This window comes from Melanerpes formicivorus, unplaced genomic scaffold (genome assembly GCF_026170545.1).
Source record: "Melanerpes formicivorus ecotype bairdi unplaced genomic scaffold, bMelFor1.0.p_v2 SCAF_12, whole genome shotgun sequence".
Lineage (NCBI taxonomy): Eukaryota > Metazoa > Chordata > Aves > Piciformes > Picidae > Melanerpes > Melanerpes formicivorus.
The window spans coordinates 7,683,117-7,697,678 of NW_027142364.1; the positions used below are offsets into that span (position 1 = coordinate 7,683,117).

Genomic DNA, 14,562 nt, shown 5'->3' on the forward strand with positions numbered 1-14,562 from the left:
TAAGGTCCAAGGGTAATCTCTTCTTTTACAACCTCATATGTTGTTAGCAGAGTGGTGCTGGTCTGTTAGCTAATCCATAGAATCTAGCACCGAAAGAGGGAATAAATGCTGTTTTCTGTTTATCTTCAGTTAGACAAGTGCACATATTTACTGACCTGAAGGTACTCCTGTCTGATGACTTTGGAATAACAAAGTAATTTGGCATTTGTAGAGATGAAGAGTAGAAAAGCTAGAAAAGTATTGAAAACAGAAGTGCCAGCGAAGTTTGTTCCATGTCAGCCTTTTTGTATTTTCTTGTAAAATTGTGAATGTCATTGTTTGCAATTTTGGTATGCAGTCTACTAAGGGTTAAAGAAAGTCAGCCTCACAGTAGGGAGCACGTTTAATTGTGGAATAGTAATAACCATCTCATAGATATTTTCTGAAACATCTGTGTGGCATCAGACATGTTGGCAGCTAGGCCCTGGGCTCAGGGAAATCGGCTGCAGTGCTCTTAACTTCATGTGCAGGCTTAGATAAGTTTCCTGTCCAGCAAAGTCCCAACTGTAGACTGCAGTGTAGTTTAAATGTTTAGTTGAAATGTCTGTCTTGTGGCATATAGAATACCCTGTAGCAAGGCAAACAGACTGAAATGGTCCTTTCTGTGAGAAGGGGAGAAAACTAATAAACCTCCAAAATCTGAAAACTTGGAATAGATTTCAAATTTGATGGGGTTTCCCCTTTTGTAATCTAAGCTGTGCAAAAAGCCCAAACACTTCTAGTGCACTGACAAACTGTGTTTGATCCACCAATTAAGTTTTCAAGATTGCCTCTCTGCCATGGAAATATGCCTTGTTCTCTCAGGAATAGATCTGTAAAGTCAAAGTTCATATAAAAATGGTAACTGTTTTAAAGCAATGCAAGCATGGTGCTTTATAAGATTTGTTGCTTTTCTGTCCTTCTAGATGGAAGAAGATAAGGGTTCAGTCAGCTCAGCATGTGACTTTGCTGAAAGCAGGCACAGAGGGGAGGACAATAGGCAACTGCTAGACCCATCTAGCCTACCCGACAGTTCTTACGTTCACTAGGTAGTACTCCCACTCTACCCTAATGTGTGTTTTCTCTATATCATATTTATATATATATCATATTTAGACATGGAGCCATCTCCAAAACACCCATACTTTTGCTGTTTACCAGAAAATTTGCATCATAGTATGTGGGTTTGATTATTTTTTATGCTTTTTTTTTTTCCTTATCAAGCTGAATCACACTTTAATTCTGCACTTCAGTTGCTTGTTGCTTTATTACATGAAGTGGGCCATTATCATATAAAGTATTACATTTATTGTGATCCCAGGTCTTACCTCATGAAAAAGCTTTACTTGCAGGCCAAATATGAATAGTTTCAGATATTTCTCCATACAGTTGTTTGGTTTTTTTTTATTTTAAAACATTATCTCTCCTGCTTTTTGTTTCCTGAGGGTTTGTTTCAGGTCTTCAGAGATCTTTATGCTCTGTCAGGTTTTACTTTGATATCAAACTATGCTCATAATTGCTGCCACAGAGAGAAAAGTGAGAACAGGGACTCTTTAGCATAATACAAGTCTCTTTCTTCCAGCTGGTGGATATAAATATATAAATCCATGTTCACTAGGCAGTGATGCACAATATGTCTGCACATAAAATGGAATTTATTTCTATGTTGTCCTTCAATGCTTTCCCAGTATTACTTACACTTAACTGTTGAATTTTATATAACATCAATGTTGTTTCCAGGCTTATGTAAGCTCACATTTGCAGTTCTTTTTTTAAAAAGGTAGTATTAACCTTCCATAAACTGTGGTTCTAGCATGACTCTAGCTTTTTGTTAGTATGTAACTTGAAAAGGACAAAGGTGATTCTAGTGAAGAAGAGACACCAGCCCTCCAAAACCCAGAGCTGAAGATTCACTCCTTGGAAGCTTGTTTGGGTTACTCCTACATAGTCCTTGAGTAATATCCAGGACTGCTAGCAGATTCTAGGTTAAGAAAATGTCTGGTCCATCTGATCCTACATACAACCTCTGTAACAGGAACTTTTACAGTAACTTTAAAGATATTATGTGCTCTGCTTCAAGGTAATGGATGGACAAATACTCTTTCTGAAATCCTAAGTGTTGAGAATTTGTTTTACATTGCTGGGGACACAATGGTGAAGATCACTGAAGGCAGCTTGCTCTCTGACCTCCTAGCAGGAATTGTTGCTTCTTTTCTGATACCCTAAGCCCTGTGTGAAGTGATTCTGAAGGTCATATTTGCTAGCACTGCACTGCTGCAAATTGTGCTGTTACAGATTATGATATATTCTGTAATGGTACAGTTGTGCCCAGACGTGATGGTCATCAAGTAAGGTCTTTCAGGGACTCAAGCGCTCTTAAGGTGTGTTTTGTTTTGGTTTTACCAAACCCCAAACCCCTTTACCAAAGCAATGCTTCTGTTCCTGTCTCTTAAGTATTTACAGAAGTTCATTGCTGTAGCAAATGTTCATTTTGTGTCCAAAAGACCTACCAAATGAGTGCAAGTTAGTCAGGAGCATGTCTGCTTGCTGCACTCATTCATAGCCTCCAAGGATTACAGTCTGTGATGCTTTCTGTAAGGTCATACAGTTGGGAGCTGACAATCCACATTAAGTGATCTGATGGGAAGATCTGGAGGCACCATGGGGAATGCACAACTGAACTGAGGAAGGATCAGGCATAGGAAAAGATGCATGGAACCTCCTATTCTGCCTGTGTGCTGCTTCCTCCTTGTCCTACCCATTGGTGTTTTTCTCTTGGATTTCCAAATGCCCTCATTTGTGTTACCTACTTCTTTGTACTACAGATATTGTTCTGTTATGAAGCTGTATCTGTCCAGCTGCCTGTTTTGAGGGATTAAGAAGGAATGCACCCACTCACAGTAATCCATTCCCATGGGAAACTCAGGGTCTTTGCTTTCCTTGCAGCACTGGGCGAGTGTGGGTAGCATGGAAGAAACTGGGGTTGGGAACTGAAGTCTTTAAAAACAGTCAGTGACCTTTGGTCACATGGTGAAAAGCTGGGGGACTCTCTTAAGTGAGCTGTGTCCTGTCCTAGATTAAGATGCCTCCTCTCAGATTTCTTCATTCACTGGTTTCTGAGAGTGAGATGAGGATAATGGATGTTTAAATTTACCCACTGTATTTGGCATTTGTTTGACAGGAAGCTCTTGTGGAGAGCTGAAAATTAAAATAGAGTCCCAGAAATCCACATTCTTATTTCCTTTTGGAAAGGATACTGAAGTCAGTTTTGGATATTCTCTCTCCATCAGTACTAGATTTCAGTTAGATTTAGTTATGCTGTGATTGACTAGTGTGCAAAAACAAAGCAGTGATAGATGGCACTTAACACAAATCCATACATCTCTGTATTATTGCTTTAATTTTCTTTGGGTCTTTTTCTCACCTACAGAGTGAACAGTATAGGAAGTTGATTATGCTGATGTTGGATTATTCTTCGTGCTGGCATGAACGTGACTGAACCTTTCTAACATCAGCCTTGTTTGCTTTTAGATAAAAGATATTCATAAAATCAGGAATGTGCTTTTGTTCCTTCCCAAGCTAAGGGTATCTATGGTCATGATATGATGTGAATTGTTATAGGTGATTGCTTTCACATTTCTTGAGGAAAAAAAATGTTACTTACAATCAGGTTGCTGCATTGTATTCTGCAGCCCTGGTCTGAAGCTTTCTCTTGATGGATTTCCCTTAAAACAAAACAGACCTGTACCTCCACTGAGGTTAATCAAGGCATCACAGCTTAAACTGCATGACAGTCTGCTCCAGAGATTCATTACAGCTGTAAGGCAGAGGACTGCTAACCCGCTTATTTCCAACATTAAGCAGAGGTGATGCTAAAGGAGTCCCCTACATTCACCAAGGCTGCATTCAAAACTTGGGCAGATCAAATTTCAGTGTGTATAGACCTTAGGAAGGAATCTGGTAACATTATTCATCATTGTCATTCTTCTGTAAAATTGAAAAATATTCAACACTCTAACTTTAAGCAAACCTGCTTTTCCTAAGTGTTCTCTGCTAGCATCTTCAGTGCTGCAATCTGAGAGTTCTGACTTGTATTTCTTTGTTTGTTGTTTTTTTTATCTCCTCCTTCCAGCTTACTGAGGCAGGTTCAGGTATCAACTGCTTGGACTCCATGTGCTGCTTCTCAGGTGGGGAAACAGCATGCACATCTGTTAGAAGAATGCTGGAACGACTAATGGGAAGATGTAGTCCCAGCCGGGTCAACAGGTGTGGCATTTCTCTCAATAGCCTTTGCTGCAGACGAGTCTCCTATAAACTGGAACCTGATGAACCTGCAGCAATAGATGTGTAGCAAACTGGCTGCAGGTTTTGCTTCTTTTTAAGTAGGAAATGCAACTCTTTATTGTACTTTTATTTTTTAATTATTTTTTTTCCCCATCCTGAAAGATTAGTTTCTTGTTTCTTTTTTTTGGGTGCTTTTCTTTTGGGATGCAGAGGGCGGGGTGGGGGTGGGGGGAACAGTTTGCAAAAGGTTTCTGTTTCAATGTTCTGTTTGGCTCACTACAAGTTCTTGTGTTGTATCTTCCATAATTTCTCTTGATTTGTACAGTCTCCTCCTTAGAAAAATCAAGCCTTGCTGCTGGTTTTGTTCTCCTTTTTATGATTATTTTTTCTTCTCCTCCACAAATCAGGAGTTGTTTGTAAAGTCAAAAGACTTTTCCCTTTGGTTCTTGATGTACAACCTCCAAATATTTACCTTGGAGCTTGCATTACTCCTGAAGACATACAAAAGGCTTACACTCCCCCCATCCCACCCCCACCCCCCTGCTTAAATATAACTTCATTGTTGGAAGGAGAGTCTTTAAATCTTTCAGCCATTGATTGATATGAAGATGAAATATTTTTGTAGTATAACTTTTATAAATCTATTTCTAAAAATCAGAGTAATTGACAGAGCAGAGCCTCAAGGTTCTAAGAATTTTAAATGTGGTTTTGGTTCTGGAAGGTATATTGTCCAAATCGTGTGTGCCATTCCAAAGTGTGTGCTAAATAAATCGTTCTCTTTCACAAACCAGGTGTGAAACAACCCTCAGTGGGAGGGCAATCAAATATGTCTAAGGAGCAGCACTGCTCTTGCAGTCCACGTAACTGTGAGAAAAGCTCTTACTAAACCTGCTAATGTGCCATCTCCCCGTTACCAGATAAAGAGGGATAGCTAACAAACAGGGAAATATTTGGGGGTAGAAGTAAAAAGAGTCTTTTGTACATCTCAATCTCTCAGTCCCTGGATGATATCATGGTCCTTCATTGGTCGAAAGGCAAGCCTGAAAAAGTTGCGCTTCACACGTTTGCAAAGAATCTCCTTTTGTATTTGAAGAACTTTCTCTCTCTCGGTTAAAGGCTGTGATATCATTCATTCAGTATAAATCTCCTCTGGGTACTTTTCACTGACAAGTTCTCTCAGTTCTGATTCTGCCCTTAGGTATTGACTTGGTGTGTAGTACATCTCTGGTCTGAACTCTTGTGTCAAACGCTGTCTGTGTCTCAGTTTCTCCTTTCTGGCTTTGCTTATGCAATTATTCAACATTTCTACAAACCTAGGGTATAATTATGCAAAAATGTTGCATTCCATATGGAAAATGAACTGTTGCAATCATTAAGTACCTTTTTAATTCCAACTCTTGCTGTATAGAAAGCGGGCATGGTGTATAAAATAAACAGATGAATAGACTTTTTAATCTACAAGGTGAGCATTGAATTGGTCTAAAAATCAGCATTTTGGTAGCAGTTACTCTTAAGGGTTGTTTTTTTTTGGGGGGGGATTTTTTCCACTTCTCTGTAAAACTGTGCTTTCCAAATGAGAGATTCTCATTTTACTTTTTCATTTACTGTTACCTTAGTAAGACAGGTTTGTAGATAACATTTGCCTTAGCAAAGTGTAGTCTTGTAAGGTAGGTATTCTGTCTTTATGCATTTACATTTTTACAATTTCCTCTTTAGTTTTTTTCCCCACTCAATTTTCTTTCTTTTGCAACTTACAAATATTTATTGAAGATAACTCGTATTTGACAGAATATTAAACTGAAGACTGCTTTTTTTCCCCCACCTGCCCCCCCCAGGTTTCTTTTCTGCTTACCTCATATAATTTTCAGACACAGTTCCATCTAGCTGAGCAATTCTAGAGCTGTTAGAATGCAGAAATTAGTATTATGTCTAATGAATATGCAAAACTGTTGGTGCTACATTAAGGGCTTGAAGTTTTGTAGATTTTGCTTCTGCCTCTGGTTGATACTACTCTGAACCATCTTCTGGTTTCACAACTAGAAAAGACTCCTTTTTTTGATGTTGAATTTTAGTCTTGCATGCTTTCTTCAGTACTTTCAGTTCCTCCCACTCAGCACTGGCATTTAAAACCTTGCCTAAAAGTCAAGGTATAAGACTACTTTCCTCCTTCCACTCTCCTGGCAATATGTGGAAGTCAGTGTTTGTTTTTAATGTACTGATTGCTTAAATCATGAGGCAGTCACAAGTTGTGAAATGCTGAAGGTACAGTTAAGAAATCCATCTGGTACAGTTGTTTAGCATTGGTTCATGAGCTTGAGCTGCTCTGATTTTTTTTTAACCTAAAGCCGATATCTTCAAAAGACTGCTCAGTCCCAAACAGGATGGTCTTTTGAGTATTTGTGCTTTATAAACCAGCTTCTTATTCAACCAGGAGGTAGCTGCAAATAATTTTTGTTGAATGAAGTGATGCTGTTAAGCGTTTTCTTTGAGTGCTGCGGATTGATGAGCACTGCTTGAAATAATGTTGCTGTCGCTAGCTTGTGTTTCATGCAGTGCTCCTGCTATTCTGTCAAATATGATATTCTGTCAAATACAGTAATGGAACATGAAGTCAAATATAGTATCAAATTTCAGTGGAAACTTTGAATCAAACTTGTATAAATGCTTGGAGTAACGGGACGCAGGAATAGAGTCTCTTGTACTTCATTTACTGCTTGTCAAATGTGTTTGTGAAGTATTCTCTCTAGCTTCGTTCAGCAGTTAGGATATAAAATGTGTGGTGTGGTATAGTAAAATGCATTCCTGTCTGTCTGTTCCATTAAATTGTCTTGTCAACTTGTCAGTCACTAAAATATTAAGAATGCTGGATCACATCCATTTCTTGTACAGTAGGATTCATTACTGGTTGGTTTGGATCTCCCATTAGTGGTACTCGTGTCAAGGCACCGCATGCAAAAGTTCTAAAGAAACAGCAGATTTCTGACAGAGGCAAATTCAGAGGATAACTTTGTTATGTTTTGATTTCCTTCCGACCTTCTATTTTTCAGCTTTGCACATGCACTCCTATAGTATTGTTCAACCAGGAACAATATTCATCCTCATTAGTAAGAGAGAAAGACATTGTGAGATCTCCTCTGAATCAAAAGCTGTGACATGTTAGGTAGTTTTCCTGACATCTTAAACTTTACCTTGCATTTAACAGTAAATGGTGAAATAATTGATTTCCTGGCAGTGTGGGTGTTTAACATTAGAGCAGCAGAATCCTGCATTACCAGGTTAGCTGTGTGTACCACAAGGCTTTTACTAGAATGACCTTGGGCTGTATCAAATCCCAGCACTCGGCAGTGCCTCAGCTTGCCCATGCAACAGATTCTCCTTGAGGCACAGCTTTGGTTGTAAAACTGGCATATGGTCATTTCAGTGATGAAAATACCTGGAGCTGTGAATAGACTTTGCCGGAAAGGAAGACATAGAATTGTTAGTTGACATGATTAATTGCAGTCTGTTTTGAAAGGTTCAAATGAATTGCAGGTGCCTCCATAAAATTAACATATTAGTCTTTTGAAGAGTGATACTTGCCTAATCTCCTAACACTTTCAAATCTTTTGCTTTCATAGACTTTATTCCTCACCTCTAGATTGTAAATTCCCAGTCAGCCAAACTTTTCTTTTATTGTTACTTTAGATCATGGAGTTCCTCGGATCCCTTCTATGCCAACGACAGAAGCATCTTGACTCTCTCCACAATGGACTCAGCCACTTGTTAACAGGGACATTTGTAAATGCCTTGTGGAAGCCATGTGGTGCTCACACCTATAGCAGGTTCTGAAGCGAGTTCAGTGCTGCATCCCTGCCCTAGAAAAGGACTAGCATGGCTTGCAGATACAAACTGTGGCTTGTCTTGTGGTCTAGCGTAAGCCATCTGGACAGTAATCGCTTCCCCTATTTTTCTCCCTAACTATATCCACAAATGGCTACATAATTTTTCTTTCCTTTTGTTTTTTTTGGGGTTTGGTTTTGTTTTTGATAAGGAACACTTTTATCTCCGACCATTGAATCTTTTGTGTTACCTTTGTGAGCTTTGTACACTCACAACGGAGATTGGAACGCTGCATTTGATACTTGAGACGTCCCTGTAGCACAGTGACAAAATCTTCCTTCTCCCAAACCTGAGTGCTCCAACAGAACTGAATTTGCACAAGGAAACTTTCCAGAGTTGCATTTTTCACGCTGACCTTTCACTTCAGACACACACACATCCTTTTTTTTGTTTTTGCTCCTACAGATGATGTCTTAGCAGTTTGCAAATCACTTGTTCTCTCTGCGGATGGTTGCTGCGTTCTATAAGCAATCACTTCAGTAATTTTTGAGAGTTAAGTAAGATTCAACTATTTATGCTGGTGTATGATTGGCAATGTAGTAGTCACTGCTTAGAAAAGCATTGTGAACTCTGACAAATCAGCAGTTTGGAATAAGAAGGGATAGACCAGTTCGCTGAAAGTATCATTCAGCGGGCAGTCATCTTTTGTTGTGCCCTGTGTGTTTTGTTCACAGCTCTTCATCCTGAGGTGGAAAAATGTGTCCAAATCAGTGGATTGTGCAGAAGTCTCACGAGCATAATATTTCTTTTTTAATTATTAAAGTTGAGGAATTTTTGCATGCTTTATTCTTTTTTTTTTCCCCCCCATGCATTTATATTTGGTTATGTTGTACTTTGAAGATACAGTTATGCTTAATTCTCTTCATATACCTGAAGGACCCGAGACATTGATGGCAATGTTTTGATACCCAAGTATGCCAATAAAAACCAATTGCACAGATGGAGCTTCGATTGGTGCATCTTGCAGGTACAGCCATTGCCCCAGAAGTAACGTGGCTGAGCATTTGGGAGTTGGGTAGCAATGTTTGTCTCTTCATTTGGGTGGGACGCATAAACCTGTTGTTGGTTGTCTTTAGATGTGGGAGATAAAACAGAGGAGCAGCCATAGATCACTGGCTTAGGCATGGAAGGTTTTACGGTAAAAATGTTGCTTCTTATGAACCCTCATTTGAATATCCAGTTTTAGGTCAATCTCTGACACTGAAGTCCAATCAATAGTTGGAAGAATCTTCCTGTCAGACACTAAAAGATGTAAAGCTGCCTATTAAAATTATCTCTAGGTGAATAAACTGTAAATGGAGCACAGACTGTAAATAACACCTACAAGGACTCCTGTAATAAGGGTGTGGCTAGGCATAGGATTTGGAGAAACCCAACAGGAGCTGCATTCACTGCTTGCACGAGTTTCCAGTGAAGTGCTGTGTCCTGAAGCAGTTACAGGGCAGATGCTTTTATTTTATGATTCAGGCAGATAAATTTTGCCCTCCTGGTAAGGCATCTCAGTGGGGCCTGGACTGCTGACAGAGGTGTGTATCCTTCTTGTTATGGTCATCTCGATTGTCCCAAGTTCAAGAGCTGCAAGGAGAAGTGTTCAAGGGGTCCAACTTTCCTTCTATGAAATGATTTGGATGTTCCTTGCCTCCCTATGAACATCTTTGCTGATCATAATTCTTGCTCATGACTGTAACCAGTATTATTTCAGTCCTCCTTGTGGAACTTTACATTAATGACTGGAAGCTTCACTCTTAATCAAAGGCTGCAGATGCTGCTGTATTTGTAAGATCTCGTTGTTCAAGGCAGTGTAGTGAAGAAACTGTCATTTTAACCCTGTTTGGAACCCCATAATGACTTGAATTTGCAGTACATGAGGTTTTTATCTTGCTGGTGTAGATGAAGAGCAATTAACCTCATTAAGAAGCTCTAAAAGTTAATTAGGAAACAGAAGAAAACAAGCAAATTTTCCTTTAAAATGTGTTTAATTCAGCATTTGTAGTTCATACCTGAACGATGCTTTCAAATGCCTAAGTGTGGTGAAGCCTAAGCTTGAGGATTTCAATTGTACACCTAGATCCCCACACTGAGTGTCTAGGATCACTGAATGTTAGGGGTTGGAAGGGACCTCCAGAGATCATCGAGTCCAACCCCTCTGCCAAAGCAGGCTGACCAAGGGCAGGTTTTGAAAGCCTCCAGAGAAGGAGACTCCACAACATTTCTGGGCTGCCTGTTCCAGTGCCCCATCATCCTCTCCATAAAGCAGGGGCTCCTCATGATGATTAAGATGATCAAGAATTACTGAAAATCAAGTTCTGCCTGTGCCCTGGGTATTAATGTGTGTAACTTGTCTGCACAGGGTTTGAGATTGCAGAGGTGCAATAAACTGATTCTCAGCTCTCTAGGCCCCAGGGAAACTTTCTTTTCCAGGTATGTGGTACTAACAAAACACATTTGGATTTCACCTACTGCTGTAGCTTCCTTTATGTAGCATATACACACACACACATACATGTATATATAGATAGATATATATATAATATGAAGTCTATTTTCACAAGAATTATTTTCTTTTTAGTAGTTTGTTATCCTAAAAGCTTTCCTACTGCCAGAGCTACCTAGCAAAGACTTTTTGAAGTACTCTAATCAGATATCTGCTGTTTAGCTGTATCCTCAGTGTCTAAATCAGTGTTTTCACGTTCCAGAAGTACTCGTTTGTCCACGTCAGCCATGGCACTGTAATCATCCAGTCAGTTTGTGTGACCTCATTATCCTGTGTGGTTGGTGCATCATGTATTGAAGTATAATAGGTGTGCTTAACTTTGGTACAGTAGGAGGCAGAAGCTTTGATACACAGCCCCACTCCAAGCATTTAGGATGGTTCAGCTCCACACGTCTGTTTGGGCTTTTACCACCCAACTATGTTACTTATATTTGCACCAAAGCAGCACAGTCCTATGTTTGAAGAATAATTTTACCTTCATTATGTGTTTCTTTAAAACCTTCCATCTCCTCTTCTCCTTTTCCCCCCTGCTTTCCCTTTTCTCAGTGTTTGTAAGGTTACCGAAGAAACATGCATTTAAACAATTCAGGAAGAACTTAAGAGTCCATCTGTCTGCCAAGGTATATTTTTCTATTTGCAGTAAATCTAAATCAGTAATTTCTCATGTAGTAAGAATGTAGAATTGCTTTGCCTAAGACCAGATTTTTTTGGTCCGCCAAGCATTTTGGATGGGAGGAGTGACTGTGTTTTTGAGTACCGATCTCACAAAGTCTTTGAGAATTGCTTCTGTTCAAGGATGAAAGATTTTTTTGTGTATTTCTTTGACAGCTAAAGTGTGTGAAACCATTCACTGTGCAGTTGGGCGCAGTGCAGAATTCTTCATGAAGAAGACTGAACAGCATACAGCCAATTCCATCTTAACGCCAGCATTCATCTCTCTGTTTAGAGTATGAATGGGTTGAGGGAGGATTTCCCACAGAGAGGAAATGCTTTAGAATTACCTCTTAAGCCTTGAAATCCGTAACATATGGCAGAAGAGCCTATAGTGGATGTTTGTAGTTAAAAGCAAGAGTGGTGTGTGGTCACTCTACTATGCAGTGTCTGAAGAAGCACCTTCTCTGTAGCCACTTTCAAAGGCAGGATTGAGTTCTCAGCAGATTTTTAGTTCTTGTTCTGTGAAAAATAGGGTGTTTTTTTTCTTCTTGTTACTTAAAATAACATAGTTTTAGTTGCCAAACTTGGGCTTTTTAAAGGGTGCAGTGGAAAAATTAAGTGGGAAGACACTCTGAATGGTTTTGCAAACTAAACTGTAAATATTCTGCTTAAAATAAATATTCTGTATATTTTTTAAGGTTCTGGGGGAGGGCGAACAAAAACGAAAATTGCAAAGGAAGGAACGCTGAAACTTTGGCTTTACATTCTCAGAATGATTTCTGGGGCAAAAGATGATGTGAGAAAAGATTTATGCAATTTAGAGTGCATAGTAGACAACTATAATTTCATACTGGAAACCTTTGGTAATACTTTCAAACAGGTTTTTTATGACAGTATAACTTCTATATTGGGAAGGGGGGAAAAAACAAATCTCCTTTTTCTAGTGCTAGAAATGACTCAAAGCTGTAGTCCACTTTATTTTTAATAGTTTTACCTGGTACTTCTGTACTTCTAAATATTAGTGATTTTTGGTGAAATGCAGTGTTCAAGTGTTCAGCCATCAGTGTGCATCTGGACCATCTGAGCTTCTGGTTTTGTTGGTGTAGAACACTCAGTAACTCCCACACCACCAGCACTGACTTGTTACAGGGACAGCGCTGGGTTAGAGTTACTCCTAGAGCAGGGCGAACCCTTTCTTATGGACTCACTTTGGCCTTTTTTCTGTACCTGAATTAGTTTCCAGCTAGACTTTTCCTCTTTGCAGATCTGGGAGTGGTTTTATTGTTGGTTGTTTTGTATGTTCTTTGCTTCTGTTGTTTGCTTCCAGTGGCCTGATTTTTGTCTGGTTTCTGCTCTCTATTGGAATGACTTAATTTATACCAGGAGGAGGAAAGATGGGATGCTCATGGCTGTGTCAGCTCTTGCCGTCAGTCGTCTTAGGAGCACATTCGCATCAGTATTTGCAAGGCTTCTGCTTTCCATAGATTTATTTCCTTCAGCTAAATTCTGCTTGTAGAGACATCTGAAATAATACAACAGAGAGACCTTGTCTGCTGCCCAAGCTTCCGTGGCTTTCATTAAGAGGAATGTTCTCATCACTCTGAAGTATTCGCCTTGCTCTCGCTGTTGCCACGCTCCGATGTTGTATTGCAATCGGTATATACAATTGTCAGCACTGTAGCTCCAACTCTGTGTTGTTTCCAGTTTGTATAAATGCAGGTGTGAATAAAACCTGAGGGCTGCAGGCTAAAGACTGCTGTGTGTAACATGAAGTGGGAAGAAATGAAACAGACAAAGCTACAATGTGGGCCTTGGCTGAAAGAAACCCTGAGGAGCACCTAAGTGGCCTGTGGTGTATATTAAATTTTTCCTCAGCAGTTTTAGAGGAAATTATTTCATACAGCAGCAGGTTCAAACCCTTTTTACATTGGGGCAGTGGGACAAAAGTTAATCCATGGGGCACAGAGGTTAGGAAGGGGAAGATTGTTAAAACCGAGACTTAGTTTCAGGTATAAATAAGATCTCAGTGCTGCAGCAAAGGCTGAGGTTTTTATAATTCCTATTTCTGGTCCCATGAGAGATTTCAGGTCCTATGCACACAAAAATAACTCCTCTCTCTAGAGTCCTGTCTTTCCACTTAAGTTCTGCTGCTTTTTGTGAAGAAAACCACCACCCACCCACCCCCAAACTTGAATGGTAGCCTCAATACAAGATGTTGATTCCCTAATTTTAGGCAAGTAAGGGGCGTTGACAACTGGAAACTAGCAATAATTAGTACAAAGAATTTTGGACCTCTGACACTGTGGCTGCCTCATGTTCTTTTTGATTCTCTGACAGCGAGTCTGTGTGCTTGCTTCTTGTACAGCTTGGTCAGTAGAAGTTGTTTTAAAAATGGTTTATGAAAACTATATTTATTAAATAAAACTTTCACTTCTAGCTGAGTCATTGTTTCAATTATGTATTAGAGGAAAATATGCCAGAGTAAAGCAAGGTTTGTTGCTCCGTATCTCCAGCCTCATGCAGCAGCAAGGCTAGGGCTACATCGCCTGCAGGCATACATACAGTACCTACATCCCTATGTGCAGAGCCCCCTACACCCCTGATGAGCATGACAAGTACCTGTGGCCTCACCCTGCTGCCCGCCCTCTGGGATCAACTTTACACACACACACGTGCATGTGTAAGGGGGAGTTGTCCCTCCCACAGCTGAGCTCAGCTAGGTGCTCCAGTAACTCCAGTTCACCGTGGGATTTACTTACTGCTGAATTCCAGCATGGGTTTCATTCCAGTTCCTTAAACAGCAGAGGTACCTGAGCGTGCACTTGGTTACCCATTCACAGCCATCCCTCACCCACCTCTCAGGCTTCCTTCCAAGTGCCCAGCATGATTACCAGCGTTATCCTGACTCCCACCAGTTGTCCTTTCAGCTCTTCAAGGAAGGAGGGCTTAACATTTTATGCTCTGCAGACACAGCATAGTGTTTGGAAGCAGCATTAATGTCATGTAAAACATGCACACTGCAGTTACACAGCTTTTGCTGAATTGGGCCCTTTAAAGATAATGGACAAACTTCCAGAAGCAGGGTATTGAGCTCTGCCTCAGGTTAAATATCCCATCTGGAGTTTGAGTTACAGGTGTCTTAACAGCCAGGAGAAAAACTCTCTGCTTACCTCATGTAGCTACTGCTACATGCAGTATCAAAGCCATTTGCTAAGCACTTAGGAAGCCAAGGA

General features: G+C 40.0%; 1 protein-coding gene across 18 annotated transcripts in view; it reads left to right on the top strand.

Moving 5' to 3' along the window:
- Positions 1–13,765, top strand: part of ATP11B (ATPase phospholipid transporting 11B (putative)) — a 71,677-nt gene extending 57,912 nt beyond the window's left edge. For 2 of the 18 annotated variants that reach the window (XM_068145090.1, XM_068145096.1), the window contains 2 exons: positions 4,151–4,284; positions 11,222–13,765. In XM_068145090.1, coding sequence (XP_068001191.1) covers positions 4,151–4,253 — 103 coding nt within the window. In that variant the 3' untranslated portion in view covers positions 4,254–4,284; positions 11,222–13,765. Of the gene's footprint in view, positions 1–944; positions 1,083–4,150 lie in introns of those variants that run through there. The other 16 variants (XM_068145091.1, XM_068145101.1, XM_068145093.1 and 13 more) reach the window with 13 other exon arrangements.
- Positions 13,766–14,562: the final 797 nt, after the last annotated feature.